Source organism: Stegodyphus dumicola, chromosome 3 (assembly GCF_044657685.1).
Source record: "Stegodyphus dumicola isolate Sdum_Otavi_A_Nest chromosome 3, ASM4465768v1".
Lineage (NCBI taxonomy): Eukaryota > Metazoa > Arthropoda > Arachnida > Araneae > Eresidae > Stegodyphus > Stegodyphus dumicola.
Window position 1 is genome coordinate 250,759,608 of NC_140770.1, and position 26,159 is coordinate 250,785,766.

The window sequence follows — 26,159 nt, forward strand, 5'->3', positions numbered from 1 at the left end:
AATATTTTAGGTAAATAAAATTAAATTTTGTATATTTTTGCCTTAAAAAATTATGACCTTAGGGCATTTAATCTCAAATGTGAAGAAAATGTATTTTGTTGTTGGATGGGAAATTCATTAATTTTCGTTTTGCAATTCATTAATCATGAATTTTGCAGAAATCAAAAATGCGATTACTGCTTTACTTACTGATTATCTAAATTAGTATGCCATAGTGAATTGTTACAAAGTACACAAAATATCAATTAATGTTCCATTTTCAATTCATTCATTCAGGTCTTATGGTATGATAGCAATGTTGAAATTTCTGCTATTCTGGAAAGGAGAAAATAGCCAGTCATAAGTGGGGGGTATACAGTTAATTCCTCTTTTAGGGAATGAAACTTTGATCTCTATAGATTTGTTTTGTTTGAGTATAAATGCTGTCCTTTGAATAAGTGTTTTGCATTCATTTTAGGTCTTTTATTAGACATAGGATATTCTTTACAACAGATTATTTTTTACTCAATAGCTAAGTTAAAAGTCATCAATATTTTTTGTTATTCATTTTCAGTGTTTATATATATTATTAGATAAAATAATAATAGTTACAAATGAATAATTTGAAAGAATCTGAATTGTAATATTTATGCTAAATAATTTATTGTGTAAAATTATTAACATGATGGAACTTGAAAAGATCAACCGACAAATGTAATAACTGCATGTAATAATAATTGTAATTAAATCTTATTATGATTTTTTAAATTAGATTCATTATTCACTTTTTTTGTTAAATGTAACAATGTTAATTATTTTAGGCATGGGCAGTGCATGTATGCGAGTCATCATTAAATTTTTACATGTTTTTGTTAATCTATTTTTCTTATTGCATCACATGTAACGGACCAAACTTCCAGTCCCTGGAAGTTTGTTATAGCAGAGTTCAACTGTAAATTATTTTGTAATGAACATTTTCACTAAAATTCCATATACCACTTTAATACCAAACTGGCCAAATCTTTCAATACACGAAAGCAACCACACAGTCATTTTGACCCCAATATTTAGGATTATTCAAATTATAATTATACTTTATAAATAACATATACTGTATTTCCTTGCATCTTTTCCCCTTTTTCTTTACTAATTTTATAATCCAAGAATTAAGAAGGAAAATTTATAGATCATCAGTTTAAATCTGGTACGATGGCATGCAGAAATATAAAATTTAAAATACGAAATCGTAATTTATGAAATAAAGAACAATTATGGTCTAAAGAGTACCAAAATTTACACACAAAAAAAAGCTTAATATTTATTTGTTTACTTTATTAAACATTTCTTTCAATGTCAGTTGTTTAAGTTGCTTTGTTTTATGTAATAATACTTTCTCTTTAATTCTACAAACAGACATAATTTCTTGTTCAGTTACAAAGTTCCACTGTTCAAATCCTATAATTGCTGTGTCGAGAATACCGACTAATTTGTCAAGTTGTTTAAGTTGCTTTGTTTTATGTAATAATACTTTCTCTTTAATTCTACAAAAAGACATAATTTCTTGTTCAGTTACAAGTTCCACTGTTCAAGTCCTATAATTGCTGTGTCGAGAATACCGACTAATTTGTCAATCGAAATTTTTTCATTTTCAATAACCTCCATGTCACTTTCTTCGCTATCAGAAGCAAATTATAATGACGAGGAATTTGATTTAAATCATATCAAAGACGGAATACATTGAGATGAAATACTACATTTAGTAAGGAATTATAAGCCAAATAAAATGAAAACATCTGCTTTGAAGATAAGGATAGTGCTGACAGATCAACTTCCAATTCATTGCGCGCCGCAGCGTTTCCCCCTCCCCCCACACCGCAAAGCAGCGTGAAATTGATAAACAGATTTTGGAATGGTTAGAGAAAAAAAGGATATGCCTTTATCCATTTTTTGCAGCAATTCCACTTTCGCTTTGTAGATCCTTTTACATATTAGTAAATATATATCGGAAATTCTATTTGACATAATTGAAAGTTCAAGCTTACTTTTATAAAGTTGCTCTAACAGTCTGCAAAAAATAATAAGCCGGATTCGATTCGAAGATTAATCTGCAACATTAACTGAATTAGATAATTTTAGCTTAGCTTATACCGTCCGTTATACATTAAACACACATGTGTAAACGTATTTTGCACATGCGCACACACATATTTGCAGCTGTAAAGGTCTTACTTTCTGCGCATGCGTCAACGCGAAATTGCGCAGAAAGTTTGTAGCTTTGAGGTCTGGATTATGGGTGTCCGAATTAACGACTTTTGACTGTATTAGACTACTCTTGTATTAGACTGGCATAAAGTTTAACAGCTAGAAGGGAAAGATTTGGCGTAAGGTCTGTCTTTATTAGTAAGTCAAACAACAATCCCTACATGGATGAATTATGATTAAATTTCCAACTATGGTTAGCTCTTGTAGACCTGTCACTTTCACCTCTTCAAATATAATCCTTGATGCAAAACTTTAACGTCCTTTTAATTTGATCGATATATCTAAAGCAACTCTGGCAAGATACGTTATAAATTCCTTAAGAATTAAAATCAGAAACGGAATCTTTAGGAATCAAATCACAGATTTTATTAACAGGCAAGAAAATGATTTGAAAATTTAACTTCTGAAGAAACCATGCAATTTTGTAAGTGTTAAAAGGATGAAATAGAAGCACAAGAAGGTTACTGACATTATTTCTAATAGCAGAATGTTTTCTTAGAGGGCAAGATCAATTACAGATTCTAAGAATATCAAGAAAGGGAAGTGTTTGTCAGATTCAGTTTCAAAGATGAACTGGTTGGCTGGATCAAATGAATTTGTAGCAAATAAAATCTGAGATAAATACTTTTTATTACCTTGAAATACCACAAAAGTGTTATCTATGTAACAAATCCAGAGACAGAAAGACAGTTTCTTAAATAATTTTAACTCAAAATAGCACATGTAAATGTCAGCCAGTACATGATTGAGGGGATTAATAGCAATAAGCTAATCCTTTAATTTAGCAACAATATTCGTTTTGGAAAACACAGTGGATTTGACTCAAAGAGATTTTAGTAAGCGAAATTAACTCTTCAATTTTAATATGTGTGAAACAGAATTTTTGAAGCATAGTTTCATGATATTTTAGTGCTTTTCTGACTGGAACATTAGTACAGTACAAAGTCCGTAATCCGGACTCATCGGGACTTCGGCGATTCCGGATTATAGATCATCAATTTAAATCTGGTAAGATGGCATGCAGAAATAACACAATTAAAAAAAAACTGTAATTTATGAAATAAAGAGCAATTAAGATCTAAAGGGTGTCAAAATTTACAAAAAAAAGCTTAATATTTATTTGTTTACTTCATTAAACATTTCTTTCAATGTAAGTTGTTTAAGATGCTTCGATTTTTGTGCTAATACTTTCTCTTTAATTATATAAACAGACATAATTTCTTGTTCAGTTACAAAGTTCCACTGTTCAAGTCCTGTAATTACCCTGTCGAGAATACAGACTAACTTGTCAATCGAAATTTTTTCATTTTCAATAATTTCTTTGTCACTTTCTTCAGTATCGGAAGCGAGCATGGGTAAACACATGCGCACATGCATAAACGCATTACGCACAAGTGTAAGTTTGTGGCTTTGAGGTATGGATTATAGATCATTGCTGATAATGGACATCCGGATTACGGACTTTGTACTGTATACAGTGATTTAAGATCAAAAGAAACCATAATGGAGTAAAAGGGAAAAATACTTTTCAGTTTATCAGCAACTCCAAAAGAAATGTTTACAGAGTGAATATTTCAGTAAGTAAAGGAGAAAATACAAAAACTAAATATTTGGCCAAAGGATAGTATACCATTCCTAAGTTAGAAACTATAAGTTGAAAAGAAATTCCAATTTCGTAGACTTTGGAGTGAGCATAAAACCTAGCACAGTTACCAATAGGTGGAATAAATTATTTTTAAACTGTGTTAGGAGTATAAGAAAATATTAAACAGCTGTTTTAACTTTCATGAGGTCAGACGTTAAAGGAGCTTTAGAGATCGAGTACTATGAACTTTCATTTATCAGTTTTGTTACTCTGTCAGTGTTTGCCCATAACAAAGATCTGTCCATCCTTATCAGCTTTGAAAATAATGTTAGGATCAAAATGAATTTCGTGTAAGGCCTTTCTTTCCTTTTGGTTAGGATTTGAAACATTATTATTAGAATTCATGTTATGAATAATTAATTGGTGGATTGTGTCTTCTTGTGCTTCTGAAATTTTTAGAGGATTTAAAAGTTTTTTTCAATAAGAGTGGAAGTGAAGAATTAGATATCTTTGAAAAGTTGAAATTATATGTCAATACTTTCATATGATCCTCCAAAAGATTAACATTAGCGATATTAACAATGGAATTAGTATTACAGTGGCAAGATTTATAAGATGGGTAAGACTAGACAACTGACGGACAAGTGGTATCAGTTCTGGGCCAAGATTTATGATCGAACGAAGAAACATTTAAAGCAATATAGGTAGTTTTTAAATGAAGGTAATATAATTCATATTCAATTTTAGAAAAAGGTTTTTCAATTTTAGACAAACGCGTGTTTCTTATAATGCGATGAAGAAATGACAGTTTGAATTTATGCATAATTTTCGAAATGTGAATAGAAGATTACATTTAACTAGTTTAGATTTGGAAATGATATTCTGATGTTTGAAATTAATCAAACAAATGAAAATGCTTCAAAAATTTCATATGCTTAAGACGTGACTTAATGCTTAAGGAATTGATATTCCATATGCTTAAGTCATGCCTTAAGCATATGGAATATCAATTCCTGTCTCTTGATATACTCTGAAAGAGAAACAAACATGAAAATGTAGAGAACACTAAAATATTTATAATAGTGAAAGTGCAAAATGGTTGAAATAATATAAAGAAAAATGTTAAACTGAAAAATCTAAAGAAAGCAATACACTGCAAAACGAAAAACACTATTGATGCAACAAAAAAATTAACAAAGAAATAATAATAATAAAAAAAAAAAAAAGAGAGAGAGAATCTCATTAGCTTCTGAACTATATGAAATGGAGAAACAGAAAGCAAATTGCCACATGTGGGCAAACAATCCAAACTGAAAGAATGTTCTTGAAAATGGCAATTGGTAGCAAAAATTAAAAGAGAAGAGAAACACCTCAAAGTAAATCATAAAATCACGCAAATGTTTCCCTCACTTTCCGGACGAGGAAAAAAAATACTGTCATGTTATGTCCTTTATTTTTATGTAGGCTTATAGATCTTTGATATGCAATAAAATTTTCTATTTTGTGCCCAAGTAAACTGATTACAAATCACCTTTAATTATTAAAGTTAGGAAAATTCATAAAAAGGCAAATGAAAACCCCAGCTACTGTCAAAGTGATATGAATAATATTCTAGTAATATTCTATAATAATGTTAAAATATTCTATAATAATGTTAAAATATTCTAGTATTATGATTAATGTATTGAGTTTTGTTATAGTAATTTAATTAAACTAAATAACTTATTGTATTAAAAAAATGAACATGACAGCAAAATACCTTCACTTCAAGAGTAATAACATCTTTCAGTGGTGTTGATGTAACTTCTTTGTGCATAGTTCGATGAGAAAAATGTGCACCATGATTTTGTAAGGGTCGTTTTTTTGCAGTACTTAGGGTTTCATTAAGATTCTATAGAAAATTGAAAGAATTTATTAATATTTAAACATTTAAGTCAAATCAAATTATAATTTAAATTAACAATAAACTCTTAATTCTTCATTTTTAATTTGGGTATTTTCCCTCTTTATTCTAAAAGTAGTAATTGCTTATAATAAACTTTTCTGGAGTTAAACATTTCTAGATTAATTCATATCATATGACTTTTACATAATGCTTAAATGGAATAAAATTCAAACACCCAATAATAAGAAATGAAATAATAAGTTTAGAGCTTCATTAATTATTCAGTCAAAATGTATTGAAACAGAAACTAATCCATTCTGAAAATTTCGTCCTGAATACAACACACTTTGATTTTGTGCCTACCTAAGCTAGACTGCTGCTGCTGCACAGTTTTCTTCTTATTGCAACAATCTGAAAAATGTAGTTATCTTCTGGAATGGGCATGATTAGTGTGCCAAGTTATTTGCAGCCACATAATGTTTAATTACAAGTAAAGAAATAGTATTTAAATTTGGCCTGTCTGCAAGTCTGCTTTTTTATGCATGCATCTTCTATGTATAATGCCATACCCAATTTGCGCTAGTAAGTCATCATTCTATCAACACAATAAACCAGTTTCAATTTATCACACGTACTTATTATTGTATAACTAATATATGATTTTTTTTTTTTTTTTTTTTGTATTTAAACTAATCTCTAAAAAATGATTTGTTAAAAAAAACTCTATTTAATTGAAATTTGCATATTTAATCATATAATTACCTCCTCACCTCATCATAATTAATGCAATAATAATGATACTTTAGAATTCCAATTGCAAAACAGAAATAATGATTACAATACAAATAAAATTTTACGTTTAGCAATCAAATTAAATTATAAAATACAAACACAAATTTTTTTTGAAAAACTATGTTTTAAATGCTGTTTATTTGAAATGATACATAAACTTTACTGGTATTCCTCCCCATAATTTTGTTAGAATATCTTGAGATAATTTTAAAAATGAATTACAGAGATTATTCCTAGTATTTTGAATAATTTTCAAAATGGCTACATGCTTAGGCATATAGAAATGGTCAAATATTATTCTAATAAAAACTATAATTACCAACATTGGTAAAGGAAATAATGTACCAAACATGTTTTTGAATTTTAGTTAGTTTTATCACCTGACTTACTCATAATACTTCTTTTTAAATTTATAGCTATGTGAAATTAAACAACTTCCTTTGTCTTTATTTCTGTTGTCACTTTTGAACAGAGCTGGTATTTGATTTATAGAAGTCTATGATTACCTTCTTTTAAGGCAAAAGGATTTTCCTACTTCTTTTGACATGATTATTGTACTGCATAAAAGTGTTTCTAGACTGACAATAATGAAAAAGCAAATATTTAATAATATCTAGAAAATTAACAAACCAGCCAATAATAAAAGCTGCTTGAAAATCTTAATTTACACTTAACATTTTTAAAAATTTTACTTTGGAATACCAGTAATTACATTGCAATGTAATTGTTATATAACATTTTTAAATAATCAAAATAATACAAGAAACACTGTAGTATCATGTTTATGGGTAATGAGAATAGTATGCAGAATCAAAATAACAATCAGTCTTGTGGTTTCAAAAACTGTCAATACTGAGATATATAGATATTCCAAGCACCATACAATCTTAAATTTATGCTTCATGCATCATAACAAATTAAGCATTTAAGATAATTATATGTATCCTTATTAATGTTCATTTTATTTTTTCAATAATACATCTAATTCACAAACTTTATAAACATTTGCATTATCACAGTCATCAATAAAAGATATTTCTAGTTTCTTATATTACACAGATCAGCTGTAGCAGTATTTCTCAATTCTTTTTAGGCCTGTGGACTGGTCAAATTTGTGAAAAAATTTCACGGACTTTTTTTTTTTAATTATTTTTTTTAAACAAAGAAACTTTACTAGGTATTAAAGAACTACTACATAAGTTAATTGTAACATTTTTATTATTATTTACCTACAATAATATTTAAATGCAAAGATAAGAAATTATTATAATTATTTTATTATAAGTAAATAAACATTTAAGAAATATCGCAGAAAAGTATAAAAATAATTACAAAATCACTGCATACTAAAAAACACACAACACCCAAAATCAGTCCTCTGATTACTACAGAATTAAATACTTACAATTTACGTTTATTTGGCATATAATGTTAATAAGGAGATTGCTGCTGCTTTCCTTCAATTAGCTTTTTAATTATGGGTTCTATCAGTTAGTCAAGCTATGTCAAAGCCGTGAAAGAACCAAAAGCCAGTTTCTAAATTAATTTTAATTACCATCATAAATGAAAATCCTCCTTCACATAAATATGTTGTTATGAAGGGGACTAACATTTCCATTGCTTTTTCATATAGAGATAATCCCTCATTTTCATTTTGATCCAAATTTTATCTATAGACAATGTTGAAAAACTAATTTTCAACATAATATTTAAACGAAGGATGTCAAACTCGCGGCCCACAACAAATATTTTTGCGGCCCGGCCAATATATCGGCAAATAATAATATATAATAATAAAATAACATATTGACGAAGAAAAAAATGAAATGTTTACTGCTAAGTAATTAACGATAATTTATTCAGTGTTGTTAGATTACTCAGAGCGAGCTGACACACACACACTACTTAAATTACAAATGCGTGTGAGTAGCTTGCATTCAGCTACCTTCGGCTTTTGGGGGACACGTGCACTCAGAACTTGTACGCATCCCCCGATAGCCGAATGTGGCTGAACTCATGGTCTCAGTTTTCCAATCATAGTTTTGTACGATATATTGGTGCATGCATGTGCATGCACTTTGCTCTATTATTAATTATTACTTAATTCATATTGTTACGGATTTCATAGTTATTTATTTATTTAGTTTTTTTTTTTTTTATTTAGAATTGTAATTAGATTTGCTTCATGTTGCCTTAGCAACGCAGACAATTTTTGAAAAGACAGCTGCGTTGGAAGGTTAAAAATAGAACAGCGCGTGCATTTAATACCTAATAAATAAATATCTCGTAATTGCTGTTGCCATCCACAAAAATCCAGATATTTATAGATGTTTCCAGTATATTCGAGAAATTAATTATAAAGCTTATAAAAACCGAGAACAAACAACTCATCTCAGTAGTAGCTATAGTTCTAGCGAACTGTTTGTTTACTTAATGCTGTGATAGAAACCGTATTAATGATGCTCTCCTTGGGTCAGCGTTGAAAGTTATCACTGCAAACAAAATTTCTCCCGAAATAGGAAAGATAATAGCAGAGAAGAGATGTCAAGTATCAGGACATAAACATTAAATTTTTCTTGTTCTTTTCTATATAAATATATATATAGTATGTTTATTATCGTATTATTTGAAATAAATCTACGTTTCTATGAGTATTGTTTTTTTTTTTTTTTTTTTTTTTTTTTGTTTTTGCGGCCCACCTAAAGTTAAACCTTGTTTGTTTGGCCCAAGTGTACCTATGAGTTTGACATCCCTGATTTAAACTAACCTCAAGGAGAAACTCATAGTCCTTATTACTTTAATTTACTCCTATTATGAGTTTCGAATGGGTTTGTTATCCACAAATTCCTTTTAAATATGGTTTTTTAGGACAGGAAATATCTTTCGAAACCATTACTTAGATTGTAAGTGTTGTCCAATAATTAGTAAGTGTTGTCCAATAATTATACTTAATTTTTGATAAATTTAAATCTTGCTGCAAATTAACAAAATCAAAACAATAATTAAATATATCATCATTATTATTATTATTTATTTTATCCAACTAAATTTTTTTATTAAATAAATGAAACACATTTATTTCAGTTCCTCATAAACTTCAAACTTAAAACACTGAAATATGAAAATATATCACTTAAATATGCTAATTTTCATACTCATTCTACAAAAGACAAATAAATTGCTTAAAGATTCTTTTGATCAATTAATATTTCTACTTCAATCTATTATAATATTAACAAAACGGAATGATGGCTAAATGAATTTGAGACTTAATTTAACTAAATGAATTTGAGAATAACAAAAAAGGTAAAGAGAACTTACATATGTCTTATTGTTTACACAATAAGTAAGTCTGCATGCATTATTTCACCAGACTTTTGTGTTTTGAATCGTTTTAGCTTAAATGTTCGTTGACTTTGTTTACCATATGCACATGGTTCACAAAATAGTCCATCGTCGATAAAATCTATACCATTTTGGTGCAGGTACCGTTTCACGTACTGTATTCCTTCATGCCCAAGTCATCAATGTTAAAGTGATAATGGCAATTTTGTCATCATCTTCATTGCTGTCCCAGGAAAAGGAGTAGTCATTTTGTTGTCAACCAAGTAAGCTGCAGCAGCAGAACCCCCTTGTGACTTGACTGGTTTTGCACATAGTTCAAAGAATCTATTTGATGAACATGGGGCCTCTAAAAGTATATTATCTGGGTCTCCTTGTGAAAGAAACGACAAATCATATTGCCTGAATCACCAAAGTTCAAGATTCCTAGCTTCATTGCTTTCGAAGCCGACAACAAATTCTTGCCAATTTCTGGTGTGTACAGTACATCAGTGAGCTCAGCTCAGCTTTTGTACTTTTCCGTCGTGCACTTTTGTACTTTTCCGTCAATGTCCCTACAGCCATATGCTGGTATTGTCTGTTTGTTACCGACTGTGATTTCTACTTGTCTATTAAAGTGACGATACGCCTTTAAATACTTGGCTGAATTTGTAATGTGTACTGTAGCTCCATCGTCTTTAAGCCACACATTTCGGCCACAATCATGTTCTTGACAAGCAAACACACTGCATTGAGTATTTACAAAGATGGTCTCTGTTTTGCCATTCGTCGTGGTTGGCATGTCAGGGAAAACTGGGCAAAATTTACCAATGTGCCCGGGTTTATGACAACGAAAATTGAAACCTTTCATACCATCACTGGTCTTACTAAGTCTGTTCATCGTTTTGGTATTATTTGTTGTCAAGGGTTGGCTAACAATCTGAGGTTTTTTACCACTCTTCTTCCATTTCTTTCCACTATGTTTTGCACCATAATTAGCAATCTAGATTTCAACTCGAGATATTCGTCATCCGGGAGAATAGATAAGATTCGTGGTGCTAGCAAGTTCTTAAGCAACTTTCCTTCACTGCTCACGTTGAAGATCCATCTACAGTGTACGTAAACGTGCAAGTGATTGCAATACACTTTCATCTTTCTCGATCTAAAAGGTGAAAAACTGTTGCAGAAGAGTGTCCAATTTCACACTTGAGACCTTCTCAAAATTACTTAATAACTCATTCCATATTGCTAGCGCAGAATTACCATGCATACGCTTTTGCGGCTTTGCTGTACTTGCGCATCATCTTTTCATTTGCGCCTTCTGCAGTGCTTTTGGCTCGACAAGAGAATTATCGAAGACGCCCGCACAATCGTTGAGCACAAACAAAGAGTTTATTTCAAATTTCCAATCAGTCCAGTTGAATAAAAATTCCAATTTGGTACACTGAACAAAATTTTTAGCTTCCATATTACATTATCATTAACCAGGAAATATGCAGCAAAAAAAGCTATCGGTACACTGTAGCATCTACCTACGCACTGTTCGGGTGGAAGTTTTGAAATCAAAAATGAAAGTAAAAAACATCCGCGATTCAAATATGTCAACATAGCCATTGTTACTTTATTACGCAGTTAAACTTCGCTAAAACCCATAACCTGTTATAAAATTAACAAAATAGAGTGATGGCTAAATGAATTTCAGACTTTAAAACCAAAAAATCTGATGTGTACACCACATGACTTCCTTGTACGGAATATTAAATTATACGTATTTTTTTCTTGCATTTCATTTAACTTATTAGATTGAATTAAACCTACTTCGCCGACAGCGCATAAACCACAATAGAATAAATGCATTCTTTAAAATTCACTTTGTTTACCATAGCGATACTCTGGCGCTAGCTTTACTTAACAGTATTATATTTCGTTCATATTATAACTCAGAATGCATAAAATTTATATCATTTAAAGAATTATCTAATCGTTGCCACATGTTCTATTCAAATACTATAACAAAGCTAGAACGATGTATAAAAGAAATTAAGCAAACAAAATGAAAAAGAAACAGTTTTTCTCAGACGATTGAGTATTTCTCATTCAATTAATTCAGATGATTGAGTATTTCTCATTCAATTAATTCAGTTTTCACTTCGCGACAAGGCAAAAATACATAAAAACTCAAAATATCTGTATTAAAAATTACGAAGTAAATCTTAAATACTTATTTCCTCGAAAAAATTCCAGAAAGGATTAAGCATGATTTAATTCGCAATAATAAATGAAGGCGTTATTTTTGTGTTGCGAAGCTTAGTGTCTCTAGATTGGCAGCAAATCTACAATTCTGCTGTTTCAAATGTAAACAAATATGTCCGCCATGTTATTTAAAACTTAACCTCACTTAAACAGCTTTTAAATAGTTGATAATTGTACAAATATTGCTTCCAGAATTACGAAAGGCATAAAAACTTTAACCGAAGATAAAAACAACATAATTCAATCATTTTTAAAGCAAAAAATGTACAATTTAAAAAAATATAAGAGTAAAGAAACTGAGATCACTCAGCCGGGTAACAAAGTGGATATATTTATAAATATATTTATATACGTTTGGCGCGGCCGATTGAAACCAAAATATGAGGTGCACATCTACATGTTATAGTAGTCTTATATACAAAATTTCAATGTTCTGAGGCTACTCATTTTTGAGTAATGCGAGATACGTACGTACATTCGTATGCACATACGTTCATACAGACGCCACAAAAAATTCTCTTCAGAATTCATTTTAAAGCAGTTTTTTTAGTTTTTTTGGAGGAAAAGAATCTTTTATTCTGTCCTTACGTATAGATATTATGCAAAAACATCGTTAAATTGCATTCAAAAGCGGTCAAAGTGGATATTTTTGTTGAAATATACTGCTCGAAGCTTTTCGCGATTACAATACTTCCTTTTTACTTTGTACAAGGAAGTAAAAAGGTAAAGAGAACTTACGTACGTCTTATTGTTTACATAAAAACTTTTAGAATGACAAAAATAATAGTAATGCTGGATGCATAAAACATAATAATCGAACAAAACAATAATGCCACTGAAAGTGCACATAACATCAATTAAATGCTCGATTCTCAACACAATCCTTAAACTAAAAAAGCCTCCTTAAAATCTTGCCATGCAAGAGCTGTCTAACTTCTGTATATAATAATAATTTTCCAAACTAACTTCCTGATAAAATATTACAAACAACCCATTGTTTAAATCACAATATTTTCATAAAATTAACAATTTTTATAGAGTCTATAAAAACCTTGTTTAATTATGTGGACAGAATTTTCACTGCTAATTATTGTCTGAGCATTACTGAGTGGGTAATTATTAAATCAGAACTGGCTACTTGCTGAATTTTTTCAGTAATGCCACAAAGTCTGCCAAACATATTAGCTGCTCCATTGGTACATATACCTATGCAGGTATAATATGTTAATGAGTGTTTAACCCCTTAGCTGCCGCGGGCGTATATATACGCCTTGCTCAGCCGATGCGTTAACTGCCCCAGGCGTATATATACATCCTTCCAAACTGCTATCATTTGCTTTGCGCTGCTACACCTAAAATTATTCGCAAAGTTAACGCATCAGCTGCGCATCTGGGGCAGTTAACGCATCGGCTGAGCAAGGCGTATATATACGCCCGCGGCAGTTAAGGGGTTAATAACATACAAATTAATTGCTTTCAAATTCCATTGTTTGGTATATATGAAATCAGTTCTATACAACTTAATAATTCTTCTTTTATTTCTTCCAAAATAAAATCAATATACCTGACATAGCAAATTAATATGATCTTTTTAGAAATATCTCCTGATTCACTAATTTGTATTACAAAAAAATTTAATTTTTTTTATCTTGTGTATTAACTGGTATTCCACATTCTTTGATATTTTTCAGTTCTTCCTCTTAATGTATTACCAGAAAAAGGAATCAATTTGATTTTATCAGCAACCAAGCACCCAAACATTTCTAAACAAATGTCTGTTTAAAGCTGGTGGTACTTACGTATTAATGCAACCACTTCATCAGTAGAAGCCGCCAAATTTTCAAAATGTGCCGAGCTCTGGCAACGATGTGAATAATCATTCTTCTAGCAACCATGCACAGTCTTTCAGTCAAATAGCATCACCATTTTAGTATGTGTTCTCTTTTGTTGTATTCCAAGTTCCAATGGTTTTTTTACAAACAAACCGTGATATTTTTTGCCTTAAACTTAATATGAGCATTTTAGTAGTGACTTATTCTGAACAATGTTTTTTTTTAAATGCTTTTGTCTATAATCCTAATTCTTGTTTTTCATGCTCAGAATATGCACACAGTCTATTTTTCAGCTTAGAATATCTACACTCCAAATGTCATAATATTTTGATAGTTTCAGCATCATTTACAAAAACTTCATGGCAAATGATACACGCAAGATGACCATCTTTGTCTATATGAATTGGGCCAAAGAATAAACCCATATTTTAAATATTCATGATGATTATAGTGATTTCCCCCCCTGGAGGACACTCAGATTCTGTTTTGCTGTCATAATAACTGGTATTAAAAAATTTAATAGCATACATTTACATTTCATGTTATTAAAGGTTAAAAAATAATTTTTCCTTTAAGTATTAAAAATTATCAATGAACTATTTTTTATATTTGCCAAAACCAGTCAACTCGCTCACTGTCAACTATTAATACACACTCTACAATTCAACACTGACTGAAATATCCAGGATACAAAATTAGCTTTTGAAGAGCCTTAACATTATAAATGAACAAGATTTAAAGAGCATGTGCATGAACTCAAGAAAGCAAACACTCTGCATGAGAGATACCTTTGAACGTTCCCTGGAATGTTTTCTCCGTTTGGCGATTACTTCATTTACATAGCTGAGTGCAATTTATTTTTTTGCACAGTAGAATTATTGCAAGCCTTTCCAAGCACTCTGCCCAGTTAAAAAAAAAGCAAGATGTATCAAGTGACAAATTTGAGCACACTCCAGTGGAGCCAATTTCAGAGACAAAATTATGGGATCTAGATGCTAAATTATGGCATTAACAGAAAAAATTTTATTATTATTTTTTAATAAAAAATTTTTTTAGCAGGTAAAAAGCTCCAAAGATCAGTCAAATTTTTTGGTTTCCGGACCAGTGGTTTAGAATTCCCAAGCTACAGAATAACCATTTGCATGCCATATAATAAGTGTATCACTTAAAACAAAACAAAACAAAACAGACAAAAAAAAAAAAAATCTAGCGAAATTTATTTATAAAATTAAACATTGGAATTAATTTTCCTAAATTTTTGTAAATGGTTCAATAATACAATTTTTTTCATTTTAGCTTTCTTTGGAAATTTTTAGTTCCTCAAACAATAAAAAACTACTTACGAAAGCTAAAACTTGTTAGATTCAGACTTACAAAAAGGAAGAAAAAGTAAAAATAATTTAGGAAAAACATTAAAAAAAAGCAATATTTTTGTAGATACTATAATTTTATATAAAAAGAAAACTGATAAAAAGCTTATAAAAGCTATTCATTTCATTTTTTCAAATATCTATTTATAGCTTCATTTACACTGCTGTTCTAAAGACATTATAGTAATCACCACCAAATATAAATTTTGGACTGAAATAAAACCTGAAATGGTAATAAAAATCCCTCCAATACATTCAAAATGCATCATTGTTCAAAAATATAATCATATAGTATGAAATATTGGGTTTGTTTCCCTATATCAGTGCTGCTCTAACACTAAAACATAACCTCATCTTTTGATTACTTGAATGAAATCTTTCAAGATAAACAACTCTTTTTTTATGTGAAAGAATTAATGATAGATTCATCATCATTTCACAATTTCAAGATCATAAAATCCATCCATGCAGGCTGATTAATTTGTGATGAATCATTGCTTTAAACATAAAAAACTTGAAAAATTACATATAGGAAGGAAATTAACCCGTTTTTCTTTTAATACACAAAATTCCCTTAAATAAATAATGTAGCAGAGTAATTTTTATACATAAGTTTCTTTAAAATAAAATTTTTATTGAAGCAAGATTCTGCTCATCTCAAACTAAACATTTTCTTTTTCAGAGTTAAACTAAACATTCTAACATAAAAGTCACTGAATTCAGTATCTTATTTTATAAAATTTTTATTAAAGCAAGATTCTGCTTATCTCAATCTAAACATTTTCTTTTTCGGAGTTAAACTAAATGTTCTAACATAAATGTCATTGAATTCAGTCCCTCATTTAACTTTACTTATCTTCGAATTTGACAAAATTACCTGTTGCAATATAATTTCAATTTCTGATGATCCAGAAGATTCTACATCAAAAGTTCTTTTCTCAGGTATGTTGGAGAATAGTACCTGTAAAATACAAAGATGTATGCTTAGAAATGCAGATAACAAACTTCAAAATCCATTAAATTTTAAAACTTGCATCTTAAGCTTCTAACAAATGCTGATAAATATTTAATAATGAAAATATGGTACTTTCATATTATCATAACCACCCTGGCAAAGTTTGGCAATTTTTTAAAGATGAAAAAGAAGGATGACAGTTAATTGCAAAAAATTACTTATTACTTGCATATATATTTTATGTTTTAATTATGTATTTATATCAAATAATAAACCTACTTACAAGCAGATTTTCATTTTTGTTCTGGCAGAAATGTTATGATGACTGCTTTAAAGCAGTTGTTACCTTTAGCCATTTAACAGAAAAATACTGCATCTCTTGTAAAAATTTTGTTGCAGTTCTTTCCCTTGCAGATAAATCCCAGAAGTGCACATTTTAAAAATGAGTTAATATGAAATATCACACCTTGCTTATAAAAACTGCTGGAACTTCAAATAAAATAAACAGAATGCTTATGAAAATGGTGATATTGCTTGTTAAAAGTGATAAATTGTTATGCTCACCTTGAAAATTCAGTAACTTTTACTGAGGTGAATGTGTTAATACATAAGTACTGAAAATATACTGATTTAACCAAATGATTTATAGAAACTTATATTTCTCAAACTGCTAATTATTTTTAGAAAATATTATTATGACACAACATTTATTTTCAAATAGACAGGCATGAACAGAAATTTCTTGCACGAAGAAACACAAGCCAGCTATGTATACTTAATATGTACAAGGATGGATAAAAAAAAAGTAATAAAAAATAAAACTACAAAATTAATAAAAAATGATTTAATTAATAACAGACAGAAAATACAAAAGCGAATTAGGAGGCATACTTTCCAATAATTTTTCCACATAATTACAAAATCTGTTTAGGCATTTATCTGAACACAGGATCAACTTGTTTAACTCGGTTTGGTAGAAATCACATTCCTGCCCACTGACCCAATTCTCAGTAGCTGTTCTCCCTTCACTGTTTGAAGAGATCCTCACTCAACTTTCTGCATGATAAATGTTCCTTCAATGTCAGAAAAAGGAAATAGTCAATGGGTGCTAACCCTGAGCTATATTGGGGGGGGGGGGGGGGGTGCCTCGAAATTTCCCACTTTTCCAGCAGTTCTTGAATTTGAATAGCAGTATGGGGCTGGGCACTGTCATCTAGGAGGATGACCCCCATCACATGACATGCCCAGGCACTTGCATCGGATGGCTTCACATAACCCTGTCAAAGTGGCATATATATATATTACAATATATATTGTAATGTTGCGCGCTTTCAACCTGCACGCAACAATAGTGGTGACTGCTATGAACTGGAAAGCATACAAAGTCTTGAGAAGGGTTTAAATCCCTTTTTATTCAACTTTAGAAATTACAAATGCGTGCTCTTGACGCTCACAAACTACGCCGACCCGGCGGTAAAATAAAAATAAGAAACTAAAAAGAGAATAATAACAAGTGACTAACTACGAGGCTCTCTACACGTAACTAACCTAACCGCGTTCTGAGATACCGCTGACAATTCAGCAAACTTCTGAATATTACGTTGAAAGATTCAACAATCTGCCGAGGCAAGTACACAAGCCGAAACGCGTGGTTCTTCAATTTCTAACTAGCCACCTCCACGCTCGTAAAGCAAGAAAGCACACCTTCGAACTCGTTTCCCTTCTATTTTACTCAGATTACTTCCGCTGACAATTTGAATCCTTGCGTGTTCTACTAGAATTTACATACTCATTGGTAATTCCAGGGGAAAGTAAGGCTTGACAGGAAAGATAGTTTAAACTTAAAATAAATGTTAGTTAAAATAAATATAAACCCTACAAGCTCAATTAACTTGAAAGCTGTGGGTGATGTCACTAAACTCATGCCAATCATTCTGGCAGAAGTTTAATGGAACAGATCATTCTTTATATAAACAGATGCAAATTATGGACATAATATATAAAAACTTAAATCACTTTTTGCAGTTTTTCACATTGCATCATCACTGATTATCTGTTTCAAGTCTTTCCTCCTGTTTTGCTTATTTTTTATGCCAGGAACCTGTATCTTAAAAACTACCCTACTGCATGCTGTCCAAATTTAAATGGATTTAACCACAGGTATCCAACCTTGATCATGCAGATAAAATACATATAACTCATAAAGAAACTTTTTCTTTATGAATTTTGTTTTGAAATACAATTACAAAACGAAAGATATGTATATTCTTTCTCATTATTCTTGCTTATACCTAATTACGCAGACTTTAAAAAATTTTTTTTTTTTTTTTTTTTTTTTTTTTTTTTTTTTTTAAATCAGTTTTAAAAAAATTCCCTTCTCTTTAACTCAGTTTAAATTTTCAGTGATTTCAAAGTTGCAGTCAGTTTTTCTTAAACATTTATACAACCTTTATCCTCATTTTTTACTTAATGAGCACAAAATAATGGTCAAGTTCTTAATTTTACTCCTTAACAAATTTAACACGTTATTCCAAAAGATGGAATTGCTTTGACATAAAAAACATTTATTGTTAATCTGACATTATAAAAGCGATACTCAACTCAGAGTCTTTTTTTCCTTAACTCCAAAATAATTAATATTTATAAAGCATGGAATCTCAGTTATCCTAATCAGTGTCCAAAGATTTCAAAGTTATTTTAAAACTGGTTTGCTTCCAATTCTGAATTAAACGCTAAATTTTCACAAAAATTAGTAAAATCAGCAGTTTCTCTTCTCTTTCTCCATGATTACTTCAAGTTAAAATTAAGTTAGCTTTCCAATTTTACTTTTCATTTGAAGAACACACATTCCCACCCCCAACTCTTAAAGATAGAAAAACTATATGGCTATGTTTTATAGTATTTTTTAAAAATATAAGCCTAATTATAAACCTGCATAATATTATACAAATGATTCAAAACTATAAACATTCATTTATACTAATTCAAGAGGTGATTACAAAAACAGAGAATATGTGAATGACCATTTTTTATTCCTTTCTAAAAGCAACAAGAAAAAAAAAAAAAAAAAGAATCTATTAAAAATTAAAATCTAGTAAAGATATAAAAAAATTAACATACAGTCCGAGACTTAATTTCTTCTTCATTACTAGCTCCTTTTACATTAAAATTATTTTCCATCATCTTCACATTTTTTACCTAAAAAAAAGCATTATTTACATGAAAGTAATATAGAATTGCAACAAGTATTTCTCAAAAAAGTGCAAATAAATCTATAGTTATAACAACACCATTTTGAAAACAAATATACTATTACAGATATTTGCCAGTAATTTCAAAAAACGACTGGGTATATTTTTAAGTAAATAAATTGTTTCAGCCTAAATCTTTATTATAATTATTTAAGTAATTAATTCCTTAATATTTTTTTAAAAAGAAGAAGATGGGTCGAAGTAAACATAAAGTCTCATTTACAATTATATGCTTACTAATATTCTATTCTCATGCAAGAAAAAATAGTTTATTGCAATAATTATATGACTCTATAGATTTCTCTTCACACAGAGAGACTGACAGAAAAGAATTATACCTTGCGATGCAAAAATTTAATGAAATATATATTTCATTTGCTTTTTTATATACTAATCAGGTTTTCCTAAGTTTAGGATTGCAATAAAATTTAACATTATTATCAGATCTCTTAAAACTTATGTAGCTCTAATGTGAAGATTATAGTTAAACTTATTTGGATGCAGATATGTGCTTAGCTTTTACTCAATTGCTCAAAATGAAAGAAAAGTTTTGACCCTTTTAAAATGTTTTGGGGGAAGAACTACAGCATATAAAAATTAAGGTTAGCTGTTCAGGGCTTTTTGCATAAAAAGAGATACTTTTCAGTGGAATATATTTTCTCACATATAAATGTTCTGAAAACAAACATGGGACAAAAAAGAACAACAAACACATGCAAAAATTAAAACAAAACAACAAACATACAGAAATTAAAACAAAAGGGAAAAAAGAAGAAAATATTCATTCCATCATCAGGAATCAATGCTCTTATGAAACTGATAGAACTCCATGGCTTTACTTATTTGAGCATGATAAGATCATTCCAGAATATTGGCAAATCAACACAATAATCAGAGATAATTTGACAAATCCCAAAAGACACTATCTGCCACTTTTATGAGTCAATGGCATATTTGCATACGGGCCAGAGTAGACCAGTGTCTTACAGCTCTTTCTCTTGAATAAATCACCCAATTCTCTTGGGAACTGTAATAATTTCTTTTTCTGTACATATACAACAAGAAATGGAAAGAACAGTCCTCACCTCTTACTAGAGGTATCACTGAAAAGCCAGGCAGCTGAAAGAAGCAGTAATGACAAAATAAAGGCCCATTTCCATTAGTGCATTGCGAATGTGTAGCGTCATTGAGTGAAACGCATACGCAGACCGTTTACACTATTGGGTTGGATATAAGCATACGGAAGTTCGGTGGTCAATTGCATTTATTACCACCAGATGTCTCTGTATTTAACTTAAAAGATTTGGATTCTTAAGATATTTAAATTCCATGTTATTGGAATTTTTTACTTTTGCTTATGAACTGCAAAAGTAAAGTATGCTAGCAATTTTTAGATAAGTAAGGTTATAATGCATATTATGAACATCACTAATTGCATAGAAGCTGAAGTAAATTAAAAAAACATTTTTTGCGTTTCTAGAAGCCTTAAATATTAATGAAATAATATATGTATTATTAAAACTAAAATGTACTGTTACTGAAAAATAAGCAAATAAATAAATAAAATAAAAAAGTTAAACAAATTAAAAAATAGTTGGTACTTTAAAAATACAGAGCAACTGTAAAGAAAGGTTCACAATATTTACACAAAATTTGCTATGCTTGTATACCGCTGACTGCCATATGATATTGCATATTTTTAAAATATACCCAAATTTCGGGAGAAAGCAGGTAATATATAAAATTTTAGCATCGATTTCTTCATTTTTAATTTCTTCAGGGTCATAGCTGGATATTTTATTAGAAATCTTGTTTGTTTTAAAATGCACTAATGGGCAGTTATATTTTATGTATAATCCATAAAATATTATTTTTAATTAAAAATTTTTTAATTCATATCTCTTTTTATAAAAGTTATAAAAATAAGCTTTTTCTCTTTATATATATATACACACATTAGGTAAAGAACATGGAAATATTTAATTCATTAATTCCTGCACTTCTGCTGGAGAGGACTGAATTTAAAAGCAATTATTATAGTATTTTTTGTAAATGTTTAGGGCATTAATATTGTCTCATGTTAATTAGTATTGAAAGTTTAGAGCTGGAAACATACCAAAGTCTGAGCACATGTATGTACATTCACATAAAAGTGAAACGAAAAAAATATATATACAGTCAAAAGTCATTAGTCCGGACACCCATAATCCGGGCCTCAAAGCTACAAACTTTCTGCGCAAGCGTCAACGCATATGCGCGTAATACCTTTATGCATGCACATATGGGTGTATGCATGCGCATAATACATTTACGCATGCACGTTTAATGTATAACAGATGGTATAAGCTAAAATTATCTAATTATCTATTTCAGTTAATGTTGCAGATTGCGTTGTTCCTTAATCTTCGAATTGGATGCAGCTTATTATTTTTTGCAGACTGTTAGAGTAATTTTATAAAAGTAAGTTGGAACTTTCAATTATGTCAAACAGAATTTCTGATGCTGGAGCTGCCAAAGGATTTTCAAAGGAAAAGAATGTTTGGCTAATCTTTGGAATATGGTAACAGGTAGTTTAGCGACATTTTGGTAAGGCGATAAAGGTTACTAGCTAGGACTTTAGCAGTGTACATGGATAAAGTCAAGAGTGTGCGCAATGCCATTTTTGTGCAATTCTGGGATTTTTTAAAGTGAAAATAGGTTGACGTGTACATGGATACCTTATATGTGCAATTCTTAAAAACGCGGCAAGCAGGTTGCGATTCTGCACTTTCTACCAATTTCGCACCTAATCTTCGTCATGATTAAGCACTTTTGTTCCAAAAAAGTTCTATCATAAACGTAATTTGGCTAGCAGATTGTTGGGGGGGGGGAAAAGAAAGAAAGAAACATGCCTTTAGTTCGTAAAAACAAAATGGCGTCAAAAAAAAAAAAAAAAAAAACTAGCAGGTTGCTGTAGCAGGGTTGGTCGGCAAAAAAATGCCAAGTTACCATAATCTAAAGATTAACTGAATGTTTCGATGTCCATCAAACAAAAAGTGGAATCGCTGCAAAAAATGGATAAAGGCTCCTTTGTTTCTCTAACCATTCCGAAATCTGTTTATCAATTTCACGCTGCTCTGCGCAGGGGGGGGGATGTCGCGGCGCGCAGTGAACTGGAAGTTGATTTATCAGCACTATCCTTATCTTTAGAACACGATGTTTTTGTTTTATTCGGCTTATAATTCCTTACTAAATGTAGTATTTCATCTCAATGTACTCCCTCTTTGTTATGATTTAAATTAAATTCCTCGTCATTACAAATATCACGAATACAAATCAAATAGTTTTCTCGTTGCAATTTTCTAATTTCGACTATGCGTAATGTATGCTTTACGCATGCGCACGTTGAAAGAAATGTTTAATAAAGTAAACAAATAAATATTAAGCTTTTTTTTTTTTTTTTTTTTTTTTTTTTTTGTAAATTTTGATACCCTTTAGATCATAATTCCTCTTTATTTCATAAATTACTTTTTCATATTTTTAATTTTATAATTTCTGCATGCCATCTTACCAGATTTAAACTGATGATCTATAATCCGGAATCGAAAGACTTTTGCCTGTATATGTACAGGGTATGTTTAAATTCATATTATATAATTTTCAAAACTTTTTGTGGGGAAAATTTAAATAAATAAGAGCATAAATAAATCATTATATTTAATGCATATAATAATAGAAATAAATTATAAAACACAAATACAGATCAAATTGGAACAAGAAGCTGAGAAAGTTGCAGACAGGGTGGAAAAAGCGTATGGGATTCGAACTTCCGACCCCAAAAGTTAACCTTGTTACCGTCAGCTTTACCACTAAGCTATCATCACACAGGAATGGTATGCATATTTTGGCTTATAAACATCAAGTAAATCAATTCTTAAAACTAAATTTTTTGGTCCTATTTATGTGTGCTATCATCTAAAAAATTCACCAGAGCTTGTTCTTCAGCTTCTAGTACATTTCTTACAAAAAACATTATTTTTTAAAGTGGTGTTCCTATTGAAGTTAAACGGGCTGCTAAAAATACATTCCATGTGCTTATATGTTATATATAAAAGTATATATATATATATAAGTATATTTATAAATTATATATATATAAAATATATATAATATTTATAAATATACTTTTATATATATAAAAGTATATTTATAAATAGAGAAATACAAATTTAGCATAATATTTAAAAGGCTATCACATTTAATTAAAAATTAACATTTTTAGTTTTTATCTGTTTTAAAAAAAAAATTAATGCTGTATTTGATTTACTATAGCAGTTTGATAGAGTCAGATATTCATTTTCATTAAAGGTAAATGTGTATGAAGAACTAGGAAATAATTGTCAGGATAAATTTTGCTATTTCATGGAATTGGAATTATAATTTTTGTGCCTGATTTTGTTGAACGCCTGATTTTATCTGCGAACAAGTACTGTAGTTGTAATTATCTTATTTTTCTTATCTTTTTTTAACTAAATTCAGCTGATTGCTGTCTTTTCAGCACGCAGAATTCTTGCTATAATGTTAATTCAGAAATAAGAATTTTTTATCTAAACATTCTTTCCCTAAGCTAGTGTTCATTGCTACTTCTGGCCAAATTAATTTTTGGTGACAACACCTGATTGCTCCTTTTTTACCACATGACCTCCAACGCATTCACAGACATATAGATAGAAGTTGAACATTGTTGAACTCCATCCGTACGTCATCCGTCACCGTATATTGACTGGATTGTCAATGTCAATCAAAGTGAACTCATTCCCTGATTGTGCCCACCAGCGGCCGAGTGGTAAGATCACTGAACACTGGTAGTTCGGTCCGAGGTTCGAATCCCGTAAACGGGTTGGCTGCATGGCTGTTTTTGTGGTTTTCCCTATGTGTAACGTGTATGCGAGCTATTTTCCCTTAGAAAGTCCTCCACGAAGGCATCCCTCCCCTTTTGGCAGATAGCCCTCGAGGCTTTGTTGTAATTACAGAAACCAAACCCTGATTGGGAGAAACGCATATGCATACGCAGAAGTGGAAATGGGTCTTAACCCTATCTCGACAAACTTGTTGACCTCACCATACTCTTTATGATTATTAGACAATATTTATGAAATATACAAAATTCATAACATATAACTTTACAGTTCAAACTTAAAGATTTGGAAATACCTTGCTTGTTTGGATATAACAAAATTATACAACAATACATATTCATACATGGAGAAATTGAATATATAAGTGTTATTCAAAAAAAAAAAAAAAAGTAAACAAAAAAACAAATAGTAAAAAAAACATGAAACTTATGAAAAATAAATGTAATTTTCACTTTTGTAGATATATTGCATATACTTAGTTATGCAGTTGTATCCTTCAGCATTATGAAGATAGCTTTTGAAGCTTTCCAAGAAAAGTCTCTTTTAAAGAAGTGTTTTCCTTTATCTTTAATTCATACAATAATGTGCAAAGCATCAGCTGAAATGCCCCATGTCCTGTTAATATTTGGTTTAAGAAGAAATTACTTGTTGATCTTGAAAACTTTACTTTTGGGATAAGCTAACAGTTTATCAGACTGTTTCAGTCCCATCTTCTCTGCCCTTCCTGTAGAGCTTCTGACTTCGGACAGGATTTAATATAACTCTTCATCTCCACGGGAATTCCAACTTGGATTTCATGCTTAGCAAATTCCTCAGTTATCTCACTTCCAGCATGTCCTTTTATCCAATGGAATTCTGTTTTCACTTTAGATGCTAAGTTTTTTTTTTATTTCCAGTACTTGTGAATTTTCTATATTGAACTTTTCTAAAGATTTTAAAACAGTTTGACCATCATAATACAGGCTATAATTGTATCCACGATCATTTTCTTAATCAAGGTAAGTCCCTCTGTTATAGAACTTATTGGCTTGATAAACTGAACATCTAGGATCTAATTTAAAGTTAAATCCTATCCCCAAATTTTCATTTCTGTATATACAAAATGCAGATCCAACTCCTTCCAGAGATTTAGAATCACATGTGAAAATTTTAATTCCATTATTAGGTGGCAAATCGAGTTTCCAATGATACATTTGCATTGTACCTATGTGTTGAACCCATTTAGAGATCTGTTTATCACTTGTCTTCACTTGTAAACTGACCTGTATATAATTCATGAGTGCCACTATCATTTATTACATCACTATACTTCGTTTCTAAATCAAGTTGTGGGTCTATTAGTAGTAAATTCATGATAACTAAGAGAGCAGGAGTGGAAGCTGTCTTGTGCCCTTTTCAGAAAGCTAGCAATATAATTGTATCCACGATCATTTTCTTAATCAAGGTAAGTCCCTCTGTTATCTCTGAAATCTCTGAATTTGAGAAATCTTACTCTGCATTCTTGCAGTTAGGTTAGCCCACCAAGTATGGCAAGCATAAGTTGCTATTTGTAATAATCCCCTTTTGTACAATTCTTTCAAAACATTCTTTGAAAGACTCTTCATACTAATCTATCTATTAACAATTCTTCCAATTTTGCCTTTTAGATATCCAATATATGGACAGCTTCACGTGCAAGATATTTCATTTCAGAAACAACTTTTACATTCTTTCCACCAAATGGGACTTTGGTGGATTTTCTCGTGTATCTCTGTAAGGTATGTATAGAAGACTTGA

The 26,159-nt window shown here is 30.2% G+C and overlaps 1 protein-coding gene across 11 annotated transcripts in view; it reads right to left on the reverse strand.

Annotated features, from left to right (window-relative positions):
- Nucleotides 1-26,159, reverse strand: part of LOC118191969 (uncharacterized) — a 205,433-nt gene that overhangs the window by 26,867 nt on the left and 152,407 nt on the right. For 10 of the 11 annotated variants that reach the window (XR_015040438.1, XM_085814032.1, XM_085814029.1 and 7 more), the window contains 3 exons: nt 19,355-19,432; nt 16,157-16,240; nt 5,586-5,717 (listed from right to left, as the gene is read on the reverse strand). Coding sequence is in view for 10 of the 11 variants with exons in the window: in XM_085814032.1 (XP_085670158.1) it covers nt 5,586-5,717; nt 16,157-16,240; nt 19,355-19,432 (294 nt within the window). In the remaining variant the exon portion in view is untranslated. The remainder of the gene's footprint in view (nt 1-5,585; nt 5,718-16,156; nt 16,241-19,354; nt 19,433-26,159) is intronic. The other variant, XM_085814035.1, reaches the window with a different exon arrangement.